We start from the raw sequence: 19,999 nt of genomic DNA, 5'->3' as shown, positions 1-19,999 counted from the left end.
CAGGGGAGGGAGGGGATTCTGCCCCTCTGCTCTGCTCTGGTGAGAGCCCACCTGGAACCCTGCATCCAGCTCTGGGGTACCAGCACAGGAAGGACGTGGACCTGCTGGAGCAAGTGTATAGGACGTCCACGAAAACAATCAGATGGGCAGAGCACTTTGTTATACAAGGACAGACAGACAGTTTGGGCTGTTCACCCTGGAGAACAAAAGGCTTTGGGGAGATCTCACTGCATTCTTTCAAGTACTTAAAGGAAAGATGGTGACAGACCTTTTAGCAGGTCCTGTCGTGACAGGAGAAGGAATAATGGTTTTAAAATAAAAAGGATAGACTTAGACTAGATATAAGGAATAGTATTTTTACAATAAGGGTGGTGAAACAGTGGCAGTGATGGCCCAAAGAGGTGGTTGATGCCCCATCCCTGAAAACATTCAGGACCAGGTTCATTGTGACTCTAAGCAACGTAATCTAGTTGAAGATGTCCCTGCTCACTGCAGGGGAGCTGAGCTAGGTGACCTTAAAATGTCACTTTGAACTCAATCTATTCTCTAAAATGTACCCGTTTATCAACATGGTGGGATTTTAAAAAATAATTTCTATGAATGCTGTGCATTTATTCTTTCATCATATTCTGATTATATAAATGAGATTTATACTTTATTATTTTACACAGCATTTAGTGATCCTAGTATTATTAGTATACAGAAGTGCATAGACTAAAACAAAACAAACCATTCAAGGGAGATAATATGTGTATAGCATGTCAGTAAACATTTGTTTTTCTTTGCAGTTACCTGTGGCATATTCCTCTCACATACATAACAAATAAGTGCAACTTCACCCATTGTACTAATGCGTATTTACTGGATCAGAAGTCAGGTATGTGACTAAAAGCTTTGATAGCAAGTTACGTAAGTGTTACAGATACATGATTTTTCTGAGAACACCCTGGAGTAAGATGTGAAGCTGAAGACATACAGGGTACAAAATTCCAGAGATCTGGAGCAAAGCATTGCTGGTATTTTCACCATCAGAGAGTTGGTTCCCTGTAGCATTGTGTGTATAAATACATGACAGCAACTGGAACAGAAGCACAGGTTTGAAATTTGTAAAAGCCTGTGCATTTCATCACAGTGCATACAGACAGTCTCTCAAACTGCATGTTCTTTAGAGAGCAAGTTATGTGGAAGTTGATCTGCCAGTTTGCTGAAATGTTAGGAAGTAACTTTCCACTGAAATGTTTATTTAATTGTATAGGAAGATACTTTATTTGGAACGGTAGATAAGACTGAAAGAACAACTGGACGAAAGGAGAAAAATTAACTGACACGACTTGGGGCAGACTGTGATAATGTTCTTTCAATCAGATGTAGGAAGAAGAATGACAAAGTACAACCTGGAATTTTTTAGATGTCTTTTGAAACTTCTGTACTGTCTTTTCCTTCTTCATTGTAGGGGCCAATAGTGTGAAATAATTTATTGTCTCTCTGGAACTAGTCTACTTCGTAGACTTTGTACAAACAGTTGCTAAATGTTTGTTTCTGCTGATAACATATTTTCTGTCCACTAGCTGTTATTGAACTTCCAGAAGAGGTGGAATGGATAAAATTCAATGTGGACATGAATGGCTATTACATGGTACACTATACTGAAGATTGGAAAACACTGATTGATCTGTTGAAAAAAAACCACACAGCTCTGAGTCCTAAAGACAGAGCAAATTTGATCAACAATATCTTCAACCTTGCACGGTAAGACTTCTATATTGGAAAAGGTCTTGAAGGTGTTTCAAGTTTTTTCCAAGTCAGCAAAGATCAGGTTTAGTTTCTAAAGACAGCTACTTCAGAGAAAGTTTAATGCAGTCTTCAACAGCCGGGTCACTGATGCTCTAGATGTTATCTCCCTCTTCTTTATAGCATCATCTATTTATTTGGATCACAGCCACACGATAGTTTCCGTTTCTGGAAGACACTATTTTGTTTAGTGTCCAATAATCTGCCTGCTAGACTGTTTTCCTGTACCCTAGTGCTCCACTTTAGAAAAGTAAGCTGTTTCCCTCTTGAATTTTTACGGGTGCCCTCTCATGTGTTCACCAGCACTGTCAGAACAGGCAAGGCTGAACATTATGGATAGTCTCTTAGGAAGCTGCTATTCTATCTGAGTCCCCTTATTTATGACAAATATTTTCAGACATCCTTGCCACACTTTCTTACCCATTTTCAATTTTTGTTAACTCAAGGCATGTTAGTGTCCATTGTTGCTTTGTTGTAATCTTACTGAAGTTAAAGTATGAAAAGTTCTACATGTAAATTGTTTCTTACATAATTCCCTCTATTTGCTTATCTCTCCATTAGTGTAATGGAAAAGCATCACTTTTGATTGTGTCAGGGAGTTCTTCTGTTTCGTAATCCATTTTAATGCTTGTGTTCATTGACCTGTAGTCTAGGAAGAGAGTCTCTGGAAAAGGCATTTGAGTTGATTGATTACCTCAACAAAGAGAACAGTACTGCACCACTTACTCAAGCTTTGTTTCAGCTGAGTCTTATATACAGCCTTTTAGACAAAAAGGGTGAACAACAACTGGCAGCACGAGTCATGGTATGTCTTAATTTTTTATAAATGATAATTTTAAATAATTAGCTATAGTGTTCTTTATAGTTACATTCTCTTTTTACATGTTGACTGCTTAACGTAGTCATTAATTTCACTAAGTTAGATGGGGATTCTAGAGAGTTGCCAGTCTTGCCAGCTTTTTCTGATGATCTCTTACCAAAATGCTACAGTTCTTGGACTAGCTTCTTCCCCTCTCCTTCCCCTGTTTCCACACCATACCCATATGTCCCAAAATGGTTTGTAGGGAGAGTGGTGCAGGGGGAACGCAGTGGTGTCTGGGGCTTTCTTAAAGTTCCCATACAGGTCAATTTAGTATAAATATGTAATTAAACAGATTCCATGTACTTTTCTTGTACAGAAATGTTATTTTCAAAAGTAAGAGTGGCTAGAGATTGTAGATCTAATTGCTTTGTAGAGAGACAAGAGAAAAAACCAAAACTGTATTCTGTATAAACAGAAACACAAGGATGGTTGTCATTGTCCTGTTCCAGTTGTGCAGTAGAGTAACACAATATAGTTTTACAGACTTGACAGTGAAACCAATATTGTAGGTTCAGTTCATGATGATCATGTCTTTTATTTCTCTGTTTACCTTCTTATTTTGCTGCTGCTTCTCCATATTCAACTATTGGTTTAAAATGACCTTTGCTGCTTTACGGTGTAAAACATCAGTAAAGAGATTTAGTCTATAAGAAAACTATTAAAGTATTATATAAAATAGCAAATGTTTTTTCTTTATGCTAGATAGGAATGATTAGTGAGTGCTTAAGTAAACAAGGAAAAAAAGCACTATTTTAATTTACCCAAAGTTGTTACGTATCTGCTATAAACATCCCAAACTTTGGTTTGCAGTGTCAGCAGTTTTATTTAAGTTCAAAAGTTTTAGCTGAGATGTGGTAGCTGATCAGGCATCCAGCTGTCGTTTTGGCAAGCTGCAAAACTACAAAACTGAAGGATGTTCAGCCTATAGACATACAAAAGTAGTATCTTTTTGCTAGACAAAGGTGTATTTACTGTGACTTGGTGAAGTTAAAAGCAGTTAAACATACAGAAGTTGTAGTATGTTGAGATTGTAAGCTGATTACAAGCAAGTCTGAGCTTTGGCTCAAAGAGCAGTCTTCAGTTTCCATGTGCAATTTAAGATGTAACTTGGCCCATCTTTTGGATTTATGTGGTATCTGATACTTATTCCTACAGTTAAGAAATAGCGTGAATAAGTTGGAAAACTACTACATTTAGCTTCCACAGTTCAAAAGGAGTTTTTTTGGGAGGGTTTTTTTGGTTTGTTTTTTGTTATTGTTGGTGGTGGCTTTTGGGTGGTTTTTTTTTCTTATTTTAAACTAGTTTTGTGTATAAAAAATCCTTTTAGAAGGAATTAGCTATTGCTAGTAACTTTTTCCCCCTTTAGCATAGGATAGAGCACTTGCTTGGAGATAAAATTGATCAACAGCACTGGACAGATGATGGGACCCTGTCTGAACGAGATCTCCGATCAACACTGCTGACTTTTGCCTGCACCCATGATATAAGAAACTGTAGAGCAACTGCTGCTGAGAAGTTTGAGACATGGATGAAGTCTAATGGAACAATAAGGTACCACAAAAACTGACCTTCCGCTCCTTTTACCCGTCTAGTTTCCTGTTACATAGCCACCATTGGCAACAACAATACCATTGGCCACCCAACAACAAACAGAACAGTCAAAAAAAACCACAACTCCACCACACCACCGAAAACAACTTAGTATTGATAAAGAATGCAATTCTATCTTTAACTGTTCCATGTGTAGAAGTAATTGCTGTTTCACAATGAGAGGATGACTGCTAGACTTTATCTCCACTCTAATTAAGTTTAACTGCAAAACCGGCCATAAAATTTTCTTTCATCTGCATTTCCTGAGCTGCATGCTGAAAGAAGATTACTTAGTGGCAAAGCCAAAGCACACCTTTTATCATGCAGAATTCATTCTGCTGTGGATTCATGTGCATTTTGAGCCATGGAAAATTTTCAGTTTTGTATACAATTTTCTTTGTTTTCATGTGACTAAATGACTTGCTTTTTCCTAGTGACAGAAAGTATTAGATTGGCATGAATTGAGTCATGCCAAATCTTAACAATTGCTACAGAATCAAATTTCTCCAAAGAGAAAGGCATCTCCTTCAAGTTAATCTTTTAATTCTGTGACTTCTTTCCTCAGGTAAGTATTTTTCTGCCCCCTTTGCTTATTTGTTTTGTTGCTTTTGTTTTTCCCTGTAGTCTGCCTAGTGATGTTCTGAAAGCCATATTTGCAGTTGGAGCCAAGTCTAATGATGGCTGGGAATTCCTCCTGAAGATGTACTTCTCTTCAGTTTCTGAAGCAGAGAAAAGCAAAATGATTGAAGCCTTGGCCAGCACAGAGGATGCCAGAAAGCTGATCTGGTATGAAGGAGCAAAAAAGTTGTATGCTGTGTAAACTACAAGTGATAAAATCTTCTTGGAAAAGTGCATTGCCTTTTTCCAATTGTTGAAAAAATTTCTGATTGCTAAAGAAAATCCATGCAAATGTTTTGCACAGGCTTCCATACACAGAAAGAACCTGAGATTTTTCACTTAAAAATAACTTACGTAACAGAGCAGTGCAAAAAAACAAATTCTGAATATGCATAAAGAAAAAAGAACAGAACTTAAAGGCTTCACACTACTGGTAACACAAAATTTCAGATTTTGCAGTGCAGGTAACAAAATTGCAAGCTGTTCTGTAGAACCCTAAAAGATTGATATATCTTTATAATCAAAATAATAACTAGTTGAGGTATATTTTTTGTTTGCTATTTTTCCTCTTCTTTTTTTCCACTTCTTTCTTTGGGTGAAAATTTGACTTTACATTATGTTCCTCTCTGTAGACTAAATCTTAATACTGCATGGAGAACACAAACCCCTAATTTAGTCTTCAGCTTCCCTCTCTTACCTCTTCAATGTATTTTTTTTCTTTTACAAGTTACTAGAATTTACTTCATCTTTTCCAACACCAGTGAAAATTCAGGTACTTGGAGTAAAGCTAAGGTCGCTCTGATTTCTGGAAATTAAAGCTAAGTAAATACAGTTGTGGTAAAATGTAACATTAATTTCTTCCAGATGCCAGAAGCTGCTTGCTTGATGTATTAGATCATCTTTTCCATCTAATTGAGGACTTTCAGGAAACCCATGTGGACATATGAATAGATGTTTTTTTCCTGTTTCTTTGCGTATACTTTATCTCCTAGGCTAATGCAGAACAGTCTTGAAGGAGAAATCATCAGGTCACAGGAGCTTTCACATATCATAGCAACTGTTAGCCAGAGTTTGCCTGGATATTTGCTGGCCTGGGACTTCGTCAAAGAGAACTGGGAAAAACTTACACAAAAGTAAGGCATTTGATGCAGCTGAAACTTCAAACTCACAGTGGCAAAAGCACCTGTTTGTTTCTTTCAAACAAGACAATAAATAATATCATTCATCTAAGAAGATTAATATAAAAATTCTAAACCATATTTTAAAATCAGAGTTTACAAATATAACCTGCTACATAAAATTGGAAGTCTCAACAATTGTCCTAGAGCCTCAGAGTAACTCTAAACAATCTTGATCTTAATTTCTCTTGAAAGGTTTCTGTCTCTAAGATGTTTGGTTCAGTTGCAAGATATTTATGTGGATCAAATGGATCCAAAAGGACATCCAGGGAATTAATTCGGTATTTATTTTTTTCTGAACTGTCACAGCACTCCTAAAACCAAGTAACCAAAATAACCCACTTGCTTCAGAAATACATTGTCTTTCACTGGCCTTGAAGGGTACCCAGCAGGAAAGCTGGCCCTGCAAGTCCTCAAAAAGCCAACAATACTAGAAACCTCGGTTTCTGAATTCCAGCTTTGATTTTTAACAGTTTCACGCTGCTAAAAAAGTTTCTCCTCTGTGAAAACTTCTGCTCTAGCAAGCTCTTTGTAACTAATATTACAGAGTTATCTCGCTTGGAAGAAAACCTGGTTGCAAGTTCAGTTCTGGTAGAACTTCAGAGCACATACAGTACCACAAATACAGATCTTGATATTCACTGTGCGGTGTCCTCAGTTCTTTACTATTTGATCTATGATAGAAGTTGGAAAATTTTCCATGGCTTTTGCTCTAACATTACATTTTTAGAGGGAATAAGGAGCTAGAAGCTTGAATTTCTAAGACCATGTATTTCTTTTGAAAAATAAGGTATGCAATTGTAACGTAAGGTATTAAATTTAAGCGCTTTTAATATTTTCCAACTACTAAATAAAAAAGTAGAAATAGTAGAAAAGAATGTATACATATACCAAAACTGCATCTTAAAATGTCTCCTAGCTGAAAATATTTGTTTGTCTTTCAGGTTTCACCTAGGCTCATATACCATCCAGAATATCATTAGCTGGTCAACTTCTCAGTTCGCAACAAAGGCACATCTACTTGAGGTTGGTGGCTCAGTCTACTAGAAAGGGGTATTTTCTAGTGCCAGTGCAGTTTTCTTTTAGTTGAAGGATGAATGAAGCACATGTTCACATGTTATTTATATTCTTGACACCCTGGTGCAAGTATTTGTATCAGTTGCTTTCCCTATTTCACACATGGCAAATATACGCATAGGCATTGGAGGGTTATATACTGAGTCTGTGACAGAGTTGCATTACAGAGTTGAACCCAGTTATTGGTTTTTACTGTTGTGTTTTCCTGTGCACTGGAATGCACCCTGTTCCTGCACCCTGTCTCACAAAATAATGGTTTGAACTATATGTAATTTTCGTCTAGATTTTGTAAACAAGCTATGCTTTCTGTATTTCTGAAATGTGTTACTGTGCCATAAAAATTGCTTTATGCCATTTTTTTCTGTCAATAATCCCAAAGAGTTATTGTGGAAGTTGAGTATCTGCCAAGAGCTTAATAGCTTTTAGAAAGCTCAGTTGTCTTCCCTAAAAAGTTAATAACTCCCCTTGAAGTTATTGTATCAAGAATCATTTACAGTTTAGTCTAATGTTTTCATTCAGATAATTTGGTAGAGATAGGTGTTAATGGTTTGATCTATAAAAATTTAAGTGTTAGCATTGACAGTTATAATGATGATTGGGTGTGTAAGCTGTTCCAGAATGCTGAACAGGGTTGCTTGCAACGACCAATTCTTTATCACAGAATGGAACTACTCTGTGTACTCTCTGTTGGCTTTGTGATAGGGTAAATGAATATCCTTTTATTGGCGAAATTATATATTGAAACCAAATGAGTTATTGCTGCTGTATCCATGAAAAATGCTTTCCTTGCATTTTGGGAACTCCTTTGAGGGGTTTGCGTACTGCAGAGAAGCAAACAATTCTCAAAAATGGATTTCCTGCAACACCTGTATATCCTTTGCTGCTGAGCCTATTTGTTTGGCTGGTGTTGATTTTAATTACAATTTTATTTTTCCTTCTTTATTCTTGCTATGCAGGTCAAGTCATTTTTTGAGTCAAAATCAGAGGAGAGTTCTCAACTGCGTTGTGTAAAAGAGGCAATTGACACAATTCAGCTCAATATCCAGTGGATGGAGAGAAACTTGGCAAAGCTACAAGAACTGCTGTAGTGCATATGATACTGTGCTGTGTCAGCCATTTAGCAGCTCTGTGAGCAGTTACTGTGTTTCATTTGCAAAAGCCAGGGTGAAACCAGACATCATGGCAACATTGCACTATTACGGAATCTAGATAGCTCAGGGCATGTCTCAGATAAATTTTTATTTTCCTTTAAGCATTTTGAGCAATATGTAAGTATTTACCCTGAAACTGTTTTCATCTATAGACCAAACATCTGCACAAGTGATTAAATATAATTTTATATGTGAAACTTAGACCCTTCCTTCAGAGTTGTGTTATAATTTCTTGGCAGTGGGTTAATGCTGACAGGTAAGAAAGAAAGAATTACCATGAACTGTTACTTCTTTGCAGACTGCTCACTGAGCAGTAGATTTTTTTCTTAATGCAATACTGTATGTGGTTTCCACATTTGTAGATACAGAAGCTGTTGTGAAACAGAATTATATTTCAGATAAGTAAGTAGTAGTGAATGTTATAAAGTTCTAGAGGTGAAATAAATACAATTACAATTACATTTAAGTTTGGATTTTTTTATTTTCGTAGTGCTCTTTAGGAATTACACATAAAAAAAATAAATCCTATGCTAATAATATAAAATTTGATATATAGAAGCAGCTGGATGGTTGTGTGGAAAAGAAGAAACAGAGAGCAAAAACAAGCATTTTTGAGATGTTTCCAGAAACAGTGGTGTGACTTTGGAACTTCTACTTTGAATTTATTAGAAAGTTTTGAGAATCTCATCACTAATCATCAAAATTTAACTGATTTTGCTGTATTGGTCTTTGACTAACTGCACAAAATAGTATTTTTTCAGGTGAGTTCATTTGTTAGGCTGATACTGATTTGTGCCCTTTTGACTACTGACTATCAATTTCACCACTTGTTGCAGAGGGTTTGTAGTTGACAGATTAGTTGGTCACTTCATTTTTGTAAACTTCTGGTCTTTCATTGCCTGGTAACTTGTAAATCACTGTGTAATTAGTCATCATTACTCACTCTTCATGGCATTAGTTTTAAGAAAGCTTCTAATTTAGATTTTAATGATTTTACTTTCTACTATTGTAAAAATACCTTGTGGGACAAATCCTCAAAGTCTTTTGAAGAGTAGGAGCTAAAACCCTAATGTGCAACATTATAAAGATGAAATACGTGCAGTGCTGTCTATGTCTTTCATAAGTGGTGTGAAAAAAGCCATTTGGGAGGTATAATATATATATATATATATACACACACAATATATTCAAGAGTAAACATCCTTTTTTTATCTTTTCATTGCACTTCCAATATCTTTTGTGGATTCATGCAAGCAGATTTAGAACTGTTGTTAAATTATGGAATGAGAATTGCAATTAAGTATATTCTTGGAGTTTTTATACTGTCACGTGTTACTACTTTGATTCCTCCTTTATTTTAAATCTTTGAAATTCTACAGAAATACTATTTCCATCTTTGTCTATTTCTCTCTGTATGTATATATATGTGTTTGTATGTGTGTGTATATATACATATATATGTGCCAACTTTTTCTTCCTAGTCACTACTTAAATTAAATGAGAAGTCAGTTTTAAACTTCTACTTTTCTATCCCTGCTGTCCCTTCACATGTGTTTTATTTTATCCCTGGCCACAGTATTGAGTCTTAAAAAAATTAAAATCAAAACTGTGGAAGAGGATCCCATTTTCTGTTCTGGAATTTTATAAAATATACAATTCTATTAAAATGCTTTAGTAACAACTATGAAGCAATAACATGGAGCTGAGTTTTAGAGAGGAAAGTGTACCAAGAAAGTTGGGGAGGTTTTTTCATTTTACCATTTGTCTCATACTTTTGTTACGTCAGTAGTAGAGGTCTTACAGAGAAACAATTTTAAGGGAGAGTCTCCTGCTCTATTAGTAAATTGTACTGAAGTCAATTCCTCCTTCCATGAGAAATGCTTAAATATAATTCTCCTTTTTCTGAGTGTATTGGGTATTGATGAAGACTGAAATGGCTAACACCCAGTGCAAGGCAGACAGCTCATGGCAAGGCTCATGTTGGACATGTGCTTAGAGCCAGGGTGAGGGTCAGGAAAAGGGTGAGGTGTCAGTGAAACACAAAGAGCAGAAACACAGTGTTAGGAGGGCTGTGAAAAACCCCCAAGGGAGGGTGAAGACTGCCACTCCACTCTGAGAGCCAGAAAGACTTGGATGTCCCATTAGCTGGATGCTGGTTAGGGCTAGTGTGAGTATGGCTAGCTAGTATGGCTAGTTAAGCATGGCCATAGATGCAGGACAAAAACTTGAACCATTCAAGCTATCTCAGATAATGCAGGATCATGGAATTCTTTGTATAACTAAGTACTTACTATGTGAGACTACCAACTGTAGGACACGAAGTATTAGGGGCTGTACAAAATGCGGACTAATAGGCTGAAGTGCAGTAAGTAAATGTTTCCTTGGATGCCTTAGGAATTGTCTTAATGAAGCAGCCTTAGCCATGCTAGAGGGATGACTACAGAATTTTAAGATACAGCAGGACTTCTGAAAAAGGGGTGTGTCATTGGGGCAGGGTTGATTTGGGAGTGAAGGGCCATGTGACAAACCAAGCTTGGCCACTCCCAGTGATGTGGCTCCCAAATTACCTTCAGTGTCTTTGATGCTATTGGCACAGTTGTCCATTAAAAGATGGCAGCATCTTTTAATTGGTGGTGCATCTCCCCAGCTCAGAGGCTGTGCAAGGACAGAGTGGCCACAGGGCTTGATACTGCACTTGATACTGTCTTTCACCTCCTCTTCAGCTCCTATCTCCATTTCTAAAGCTGTAGGGTGGCAAGGGAGAAGGCTGCTCACATCAGCACTTGTAGCTGCAGAAAGCATTCTTCCTGCAGAGAGCAGAAAGCAGAGCCCGAGGGTACTTCCAGCGTGGGTACTTCTCTACCATCGTAGCCAGCAGCAGTGATTTACGTTGCCATTTCTTTCCACTCAGCATCTTCCGCCTCTTTCATACAGATCCTGCCCAGCTCAGAGAGCAAGTCATGAGGGATGTGCTGCTCATCCAACTTGGTCCTGAGGATGAACTGAACCCATTGGGATGGGGTGTCTGGTATAGAAGACAAAACTCCATCCTATTACTGTAGCTGTCATGGTCACATTCAAAGGGGGCATCAGATGCACACCTGTTCAGCCATTATTACTGGGCTAGGCGCTTTCCCCTAGGTCTGTGCAGGCCTGCCCAGAGCCATGGAGGAGAAACATCTATTTCACCTCTGCGTAAGGACAGACTGCTTTCTTCCCCAACACTTCCATTTTTAAAGGCATCCTCTAAGGAGGATGTGTTTAGCGAAATTATGCATTTAAACTGCCTTTAAAAAAGAAAGTCTGGAAAAAGGTCATCTTGCTAAACAATGCCACTTTCCCTCAGAAGAACTAGCCCCATGGGACCTGCCTGTAGAAGACCTCAGGTAGTGCCCCCATAGCATCAAGGATATTAGTGAGTGATATGGATTGTTACATAATAGTCCTGGTCTTTGGGAGCAAAGTTCTCTTCTTTCTCATGCTTCCAGCTATTGGGCTCATGATGCCAGTGGCTGTGCCTGACCACTTGTATCTGCACACCCTTGCACCGGACTCAGATTCTGCAGAAAAGTGGCATTTGCTCTTGATATTGGGGAGCCAGCTGATGCAGAAACCACAATTAAATTAGTGCATCCATCCCAGCTGGAAATACCAACTTCTCTTGATTTCGTTTTCACTGTATCCCTCAATGGTGCAGACCTGTCTTTTCTTCCAAATCCATTTTGCTCCAGCTTTGCAACAAGTACTGGCAACAAGTGTTCCTGAAATTATGAAGCCTCTTCTCAAACTTCAGTTTTGGCTGGACAACTCAGATTTGTTCCTGATGCAGCAGGGTTTTTTAAAATCTTTTCATGGTACAATGTGATAAGATCAAATCAGCCCCATGATAATGAACTCAAAAACAAAAAAAAATTAAAATCAGAGACCAATGTCTGCAGCCATCACATCATTCTGACCGCTCCCAAGTTTGGAGCAGCCTCTGTGAGAAACTGAACTATGAATTACCCAGCCCTGTGGTGAAGGCTCACACCAGAGCCTCTGGGGAGGCTTTCCCCCTTAGTTTAAAAGCTGTAAACTTTTTAAAAGCATGTGTAAATACCTGAATATTTGTGTAGTATCACAGCACATTCTGCTGCGCATGCTGTAACACTGTGCAACAGGTGTAGGGACTTTGTGCAATGGACAAACCCACAAGAGTGGTGGCCCTTCTACCGGGATCGCAGCAGAGACTCCCAACTTCTCATACTGAATATTGAAGGCATTGCTCATCATTCCCTGGTTACTTGCTGCCCCTTCATCTGTACAGGAGGGGGAAGGTACAAGCTGGGGCTGGGTGTGTACAGCTCTCTGATGTCCTCCTAGGCATCACCCACCCCTGCATCCATGCAAGTCCATAACCATGCATGGTTTCTCCTCCAGGCACAGTTCTGAAAACACAGGCTTATAGTTTTTTCCATACCCATATTAAATAGCCTATGATATCACTTATATTGTATGCAGTGGGAATCTGAAAGTAGTTATTACAGAGGGAGAGGCTGAGAGTTTCAAACGAAAAATAAACTTCCTGCCCTGTTCCTGCACTTCATAATGGGGAAAATAAAAGGTGAGCAGAGGGAAGGGGGGAATTTCCAAACTGGGGGAAATACCAAACCAAAGCAAAACCAAAAACCTGTAGTTTTGACCACAACAACTTTCAGTGTCCAGAGATGACACCTACAGGCCTCCTTAGATCACACCTGGCCATGGGACATGGCCATCAATAAAAAAGGCCCTCAAGAACCTGCAAGGATGAAACTTCAGCCACACGAGGTTCAGGCTTCGCTTGGTGTAAACACACATTCCAGGGAAAGCCTTTATCCTGTTTTTATTGTCTTTTTTGTCTTTTTTTCTCTTTTTTTCTCCTTTTTTTTCTCTTTTTCTCTCTCTCTTTTTTTTTTCTATTTTTTTTTCATCTCTTTTTTTTCTCTTTTTTTCCCTTTGCAAAAGCCAAAGGCCTAGAGCTCATGCCTACTTCGCCCAAAATACCCACTGCTGGCACTGCATGAAGAGCATTTCTGCCTTAAGACCCAAAGAACTACAGCAATAAATGGAAATAAATATTTCTGTTTCTCTTTTCCCCTGTAACCAAGGCAGGAGAAGGGGAAGAACTTCTGGAAGAACCAGATTTACTGAGTTGAGAGACAGAAAAAACCCAGCCACATCTCACACTCAAGTCCAACTGCAGCTTGAAGGCAGGCAGCCTGGAGCCTAAGGCATGCTAGGCAGTTCAGGCTGCATGGACTATAGCCCTTTCCTTCTGGGGCAATGCCTGCTGATCCAAAAGCAGCCTCAGTGCCAAAGGCCCACTGTGTCCAGCCCACACTCCTCTTCCACATGTGCGCAATGGCCAATGGCGTCTTAGTTGCTGTAGAAATAAAGTGGCCTGTTTTCACAGATAACCATGTTTGCAGTCCCACTCATTCTCCTGTGTGAGGCAAGACCTCCATGAGCTGGGACCTTCAAAATGCAGCTGTGGGCCAGCAGGTCAGGCACTAAGGGAAAGGGTCCCTCCAAAGGGCCAGAACTATGCCAGCTCAGAGAGGAGGGCAAGGATGCAGTGGAATAAAGGACACCTGGATCCTAGGGGTTTTCAGGTCTCGGGAACAGCAGCTGGAAATGCAGTGTCTTAGGTGGCTGACATCTGATCCTTCTGTGTGTGTGCTGTACAGCACACCAGCGAACTTGAAATGGGAGTCTGGGTATCTGGGCAAGAACCTTCCATCTCCTTGGTCTTCCTTAAACTTCATCAAAGGAAAGCTAAGGAAAATGGAATTTGGTCATCAAAGAGAGGAACTCATTGGCAGTAACTGAAATGGCAGTCCAATGCACAACCTCTGCTGTACCTCTCAAAATAGGGGTAGGCTGTTTGGCAGTCCAATGGAAGCAACTAAATAAACAGGCTCAACTGTAAAGGGGCTCAAGCTTCTTGAAGGAGAATGACTTTTAACTAGAGTTCTTCATACTTAGTTTCTAAACACCAGAAGAGCTTAGGCCTTGAGATGGTTATATTTGTTTAGTTGATTTTTTTATCTCAAGCAAAGCTAATGAGAACAATGTCACAAATTGTTTTTTAAAAATCAGAATGTGTTTTGCTTTTAATTGTTGTTGCTGCAAATTCTGTAGGTATTTTGGGTGGTGTGTAGGTGTTTTGGTTTCTGTGGTTCTGTGCCTTGACGTTGCCCTTCCCCCTTACCTCCTGAGCCCAGCACCATACCCAGAAGATGGAACCAGTCCCTCTGTGACATCAGCCCCAGGGCCAAGGGCACAGCGGCAGTGCAAATTCTGTGGGCACTACATTAGCAGCTGCACTGGTGGTGACAAGCTCTCTCTCCTTGCAGCTTACTTGTGTCTCTGACAGCAATGATTTTGTTGTGCATCCTCATTCTGCTGGCTATGTGCGGGCCTGCATATGGCATCTGTGGGTAAGTAGTCCCAGGCTCTAAGGGGGCCCAGGCAAAGGCTTCCCTGAGGTGCCCGCTTGCCACCTGTGGCCATACCAGTTTCCAAAACCCTGGGGGGGAGTCTCAGTTTATCACCAGCACGCAGACTGCTGGCACCACTTGTCTACGGGGCTGGAGCAGAAACGGGCAGGCATATGCACGCTCCAGGCAGTTCCCTGGCCCTGCTGGCTTTGCAACCAATGCCTTGGGAGGGAAGCTGGCTGACCTTCATCCTGCATAGCAGCTGAAGCCTTCTCAAAGGACAGTAATGACTTTCTGCTTACAGACAGACCTGTGGGCTCCGGCCCATGGGTACTGCCCTCGGCTCATCACGCGTTGTGGGTGGCACAGATGTCGCACCAGGCTCTGGATACTGGGCTGGGATTGCCAGTATCCGTTGCTTCTGGAACCCACCAGTATCTGTGCATATCTGTGGAGGGACCCTCATCAGCTCGAAGTGGCTCCTGACAGCTGCCCACTGCTTCATCAACATCACAAAGTAAGGAGGACCTGGGCATGGGGATATACCCACACCACCAGCGAGTGCTATCCCATCCCATTTCCTTTCAGTGTCCAGGACATTGCAGGGCACAGCTGAGAGTGCTCAAGGAGAAGACTGGGCTCATGCCACTGCTTCCTAGCAGCCTCCAGCTTAATGTATTTCAAGCCTACTTTCACTCTCTGCCGTGCTTTTACCTCTCTGCCTCATAAAGCAGAAGGCAGGGAAGTGCTGGGCTGTCACAGCACATGACATCCTTCTCACCCCTCTCTCTATCTGTCTTCCAGTCCCATCAGCCAGTGGGCCATCGTGCTTGGGGCCACCTCGCTGGGCCAGTCAGGCCCTGATGTGGTAGTGCGCCGGATTAAGCGGCTGATCATGCATGAAAATTATAGTCCTCAACTTGGGTATAACGACATCGCCTTGCTGGAATTGGACCGGCCAGTCCCATGTGGCTCCTCCATTCAGACCGCCTGCCTGCCTGGTCCTGGAGTGAAAGTGTCAGAGCTGAAAAACTGTTATATTGCTGGCTGGGGTGACAGAATTGTAAAATGTGAGTTCTTATAAAGGACCTGCGCCTTGAAGGCAAGCTTGGTACACCAGGGAGAGGTCACTAGGGCTTCCTGACAACAGAGACCAAAATGAGGGTTGGGCTGTGCAACATATGCCTCTGGAGAGGTGGGTCTGGCTTGCTGCCCAACACCAGACAGCAGTGACACAGCACTCCCAACACCTCTCTAGAGACAGAGCTAAACCCTAGGGAAGGATTTCAACACAGAGACAGGCCAGGAGAAGGTCAAGGAGCTGTTGGGAGCTCATTCCTTTCTCTGCTCACAGCTTCAGGTGGAGATATCCTGCAGCAGGCCAAAGTGCAAGTCGTGGATAACAAGCTCTGCAACAGTAGTGAGTGGCTGAATGGGTACATCTACGACTTCCATGTGTGTGCTGGACAGCGCGGCGTTGGTACCTGCCAGGTAGGAGCGTGCTGTGAGTCCCCCACACCCCAGCATTGTGGGCAGCCCCATCACACCACCCAAACACAGCCCAGCACCTGCTTTCCCTGGCTCTCCCAGCCCCAGTTCTGCACTGCTGCTGGAGCTTCCACCCCCTTTCTCATCCATGGATCCTTGCTCAGTGAGGTCCAGACGCCAACCCTGAAACACCCAAGCACAAGGGAGACAGAGCCCTACCTTACAGGCCTCCAACCTGCTCCCAAAGGTGTCAAGCTTCTGCAGGTTCCAGCACTTGAGCCTTGCTCTGCCAGGAATGCAGTTCTGGCAGGAGTTGGGAGAATACAGGAGCCAACTCTTAACTGCTGACAGGGGCATGCCAAAGCACCTTAATCCTCTCTGCTCTGCTTCAGGGTGACAGTGGGGGGCCTCTTGTCTGCCAAGATAAGCATGCTGACTTCTTCTGGCAAATCGGTGTGACCAGCTGGGGAGTGGGCTGTGCTAGACCTAAACGGCCTGCAGTATCCAGCGCCACTCAGTACTACTACAACTGGATCCAGACCACGATTGGAACAAGGCCAACACCAACAGTTACTCCAACCCCGCTGCAGACGCCAGCACCAACGCAGCCCTGTCCATTTCCACGTGAAAAGCTGCGGCAATTCTTTAATCTGCTGAAGGAGATCTTGCAGTTCCTAAAGGAAAAAATGTTTTGAACAGCAGAATGGACCAGCTGCAGTTCAGGGTATTGTGGACCACAACCCTTTCCTTCTGCGTTATATTAATTTGAATTTCATTAAACTGAATTAAATTTTAAATTGTAAGAAAAAAAAAAAAAAAAGAGAAACCTGTATTTTCTGCTCTGAGAATACTCTGCATCCAAATTCTAGAAATTCCTGCTAGCTTGGTCATTGCCCAGGCAGCCCTAAACTCAGGGATCCCTTCACCCTCATCAAAGAAGAATTTGGCTTAACACACCCTTCTGCACGAATCAATGCCTTCACAACAGATATTGATACATCTACAGCAGAAAAGTAGCATCTGGCACCTGAAGTCTGCAACAACAACAAGTGCAAGAAACCCAGCACTAGGAAAACAAGAGAAAGGGGGAAAAAAAGGATGCAGATATTGCCCTGACATTAAGAATGTGAAGCACTTCACTGTCTTCTGTGCCCTAAGGATGATTTTTGTCCCTATCAGATGGTCGCTAGGTTTTTTCACCAATGTAGAAACCTAAACTGTAAAGTGTTAATGCATTGCTATGCCCTAAACACCAACAACCATCAGGCAAGCCAGTTACAGTAGGATGTGCGTGGAAAGGAGAGCCGATGAAGGTAAGGCAGCACCATTCTGGAGCTGAATTTCCTGTTGCAGTCCATGATGACCACACAACAGAAAGGACAGCTTAAGTGCAGGAACAGGGTCAAGGAGCAAGCAAGACCAATAGAGGGAGAATCAAGTCCACCAAAAACCAAAAAAGCCCCCCAGCCCATTCCCAGAAAGGTCCAGAATACTGGGCTGCACACGCTCACTTGTATGAAGAGTGAGAAACCTAATCCCAGAACTGGGAAAACTTATCTATAAAAGGAGGGCTTAGTGCCCTCAGGGTGGTAGTGAGAAGGGTGATGCCGAATTTTGCCCCAAAAGGCGATGAATAACTGTCTAAGAGACGCAGTTTAAGTCAGATAGACAGGAGGTATTTTATTAGCAACGTGCACGTTGGGGAAATCTCTAAAGGGAGTTTTCCAAAGTCTTACAACAAAAGCATGCCTTTTATACAGTTTAGGTTTGGAATTACATCATATCAATGCATATTCATATGGGGCGTGCCGTAGGCGGGGCGTGGGCGGAAACTTCTATTTTGAGGATCTTTTCGGGGGTCGTTCCGGTCGGCCTTCATCGTGGGCGAGGGTCTCCGAGGAGTCTTCCTCCTTAAACTTTTGAACTTCTTTCCAAATTTGGTCCTTTCCCGGTGTAGTTGGCCGAGTTCCCAACCTCCTAGGGCCAACTTATCATATTGACATTAGGCATGCTTTAGCTTCGGCTTAAATTACGCTTAGTCCGGTGATTTTTTTATCCTTCTCTTTCCCTCCTGTCGTTGTGTTTATTACTTCCAGATGTTCCCTTCATATTCTATGTTTTAACCCATTATTTCTCGAAGGCTATCTATTTTATGGCTTCATTCCCCCCTTTTCTTATGACTTACGAATTCTTTCGTCAAGGTCTAATCCTAAGAGCGCTGATGCGCTCGTACCATAGCCCAAACCATTTGGGTCCTTTTCATTATGATCCTTAGCTTCCACCACATAAAAATATTTGTAAAAGTTAAAACCAACAAGGCTCCAACTACCAATATCATTGGGGGCACCAGGTAATTGAAAACCTGTGTGGCTGTTGGGGAAAATCCTGTGAAGATATCCCACCAATGATGCTGGCCTACTTGTTCTACTTCGGTGAGGACATTCTTTATTCTTTCTGAATCATGTTCTACCTGCCATACCATCCGTGTAGTTGTTTGATTCACTCTTTGCACCAATTCCTTTACTTTAGGGTGTGCGAGCATTGCTTTGAGAATTTTGACATCCATCCCTATTTGCAATTCTGGTATTTCTCGATACAGGTTAAAATCTGTGTTAATTAGCTGTTGAGTAGTTATTGGGACAGTATAATGAAAATCGCAACCCACTATTTTGGTAAAGTTGCATACACAAAAGTTAGTATTGTTAGTTTCCTCTTGGCAATTATCTATAGTGACATTGTCACAGGCTGTCCGTACGCAAGCACACCCATTCCCTATATAGTAAACTTGTGACTGTGTTCGATTACGCAAAAGCACTTCAAAGGTGCACACTCTATTCTCAGCATCTAAGCATAAATCTTCTGCCTCTACTACAGCGTTTTCGCAAACATAACCTAGCTGTCCTCTAGGAATACATGCTTCTGTGCTAACCGATTGCCACTTATTTTTGATATAATCATAACTGGCCCAAACATTGTTTGCATTCCGCTGGTGGAGTGGTTTCTTGGGGCAAGTCTTTGGGGCTGTGATCCGGTTGGATCTTCCCGGAAATCACTCCACCGACATGAAATTGGGCCCTTTTGCTGCCTCCAAATAGTGGGCTTACCCATTTTTACCGGACTAAAGGTAATTAAGTTATGTTCGGATGCTGACTTCCCCAAGGATCGAATTGTCAATACTAGCTGCTTTGTTCTTCCTTCCACTGAGTCAAGCTCTCGACACCCAATTTGGATTTGGTCTCCCTTGTATGCTACCATGGAAGATTGATGCCATAATTTACTTGCGTATGGCTGATTGTTACGTAGGGCATATACCTCGAAATAGGGTCCCTTCGCTCCCCATTCCGGGTGGATACACTGGTGTGCGTGAGACCATGGATCTATCGGGTCAGAGTCTCGGGGAAGAACTATACTTATCGAGAGTCCAATGATCCGGGTTGAAAGGGCTTGAGGTGAAGTCAAGGTCATGATGTCCGTTCCTCTTGTTTACTCTCTGGAGCTTTCTTGACCCGCGAGTAATGAATCCACGTAGGTCGCTCCTTGATCCGGACCGCGGTGAAGGTAGTCAGCAGCACTTGGAAAGGTCCTTCCCACTTCTCTTGTAGGGGTTTTCCTAAAAGATTCTTAACATACACCCAATCACCGGGGTTAAACGGATGCAATTTACAATCAGGTTGTTTAGGTTGGTGCTCTATTACCACGGTAGCATTCTTATCCAATTGTTTCCCCACTGTAATTACATAATCATAAATGTACTGGTTACCGATTTGGCCTATGGCATCCCCG

At 41.5% G+C, this 19,999-nt stretch overlaps 2 protein-coding genes across 5 annotated transcripts in view; both read left to right on the top strand.

Moving 5' to 3' along the window:
• The window catches only part of LNPEP (leucyl and cystinyl aminopeptidase), a 56,094-nt gene extending 47,361 nt beyond the window's left edge, over positions 1-8,733 (top strand). For all 3 annotated transcript variants that reach the window (XM_058826861.1, XM_058826858.1, XM_058826859.1), the window contains 8 exons: positions 789-877; positions 1,569-1,749; positions 2,440-2,596; positions 4,020-4,204; positions 4,868-5,029; positions 5,854-5,994; positions 6,984-7,065; positions 8,073-8,733. In XM_058826861.1, the coding sequence (XP_058682844.1) occupies positions 789-877; positions 1,569-1,749; positions 2,440-2,596; positions 4,020-4,204; positions 4,868-5,029; positions 5,854-5,994; positions 6,984-7,065; positions 8,073-8,204 (1,129 nt within the window). In that variant the 3' untranslated portion in view covers positions 8,205-8,733. The remainder of the gene's footprint in view (positions 1-788; positions 878-1,568; positions 1,750-2,439; positions 2,597-4,019; positions 4,205-4,867; positions 5,030-5,853; positions 5,995-6,983; positions 7,066-8,072) is intronic.
• Positions 8,734-14,027: 5,294 nt separating this feature from the next.
• On the top strand, positions 14,028-16,957 carry LOC131572941 (acrosin-like). 2 transcript variants are annotated; one of them, XM_058826389.1, is made up of 5 exons: positions 14,028-14,728; positions 15,033-15,245; positions 15,533-15,798; positions 16,083-16,219; positions 16,609-16,957. In XM_058826389.1, exons 1-5 carry the CDS (start codon positions 14,667-14,669, stop codon positions 16,909-16,911), a joined length of 981 nt encoding a protein of 326 aa, XP_058682372.1. In that variant the 5' UTR covers positions 14,028-14,666; the 3' UTR covers positions 16,912-16,957. The 2 variants fall into 2 exon arrangements, with proteins under 2 accessions (XP_058682372.1, XP_058682371.1); XM_058826388.1 differs by lacking the exon at positions 16,609-16,957 and having other exon boundaries at positions 16,083-16,587.
• Positions 16,958-19,999: the final 3,042 nt, after the last annotated feature.

Source organism: Poecile atricapillus, chromosome Z (genome assembly GCF_030490865.1).
Source record: "Poecile atricapillus isolate bPoeAtr1 chromosome Z, bPoeAtr1.hap1, whole genome shotgun sequence".
Lineage (NCBI taxonomy): Eukaryota > Metazoa > Chordata > Aves > Passeriformes > Paridae > Poecile > Poecile atricapillus.
Note: the sequence above shows the minus strand (reverse complement) of the source record. Positions and strands in the feature narration are given on the sequence as shown.

Bases quoted from the DNA above. Each gene is read 5' to 3' on its own strand.
- LOC131572941 (XM_058826388.1), top strand. From the start codon at position 14,667: ATGATTTTGTTGTGCATCCTCATTCTGCTGGCTATGTGCGGGCCTGCA. The intron at 14,729-15,032 runs GTAAGTAGTCCC...TTCTGCTTACAG, and splicing joins CCTGCATATGGCATCTGTGG to ACAGACCTGTGGGCTCCGGC. The intron at 15,799-16,082 runs GTGAGTTCTTAT...CTCTGCTCACAG, and splicing joins GGGTGACAGAATTGTAAAAT to CTTCAGGTGGAGATATCCTG.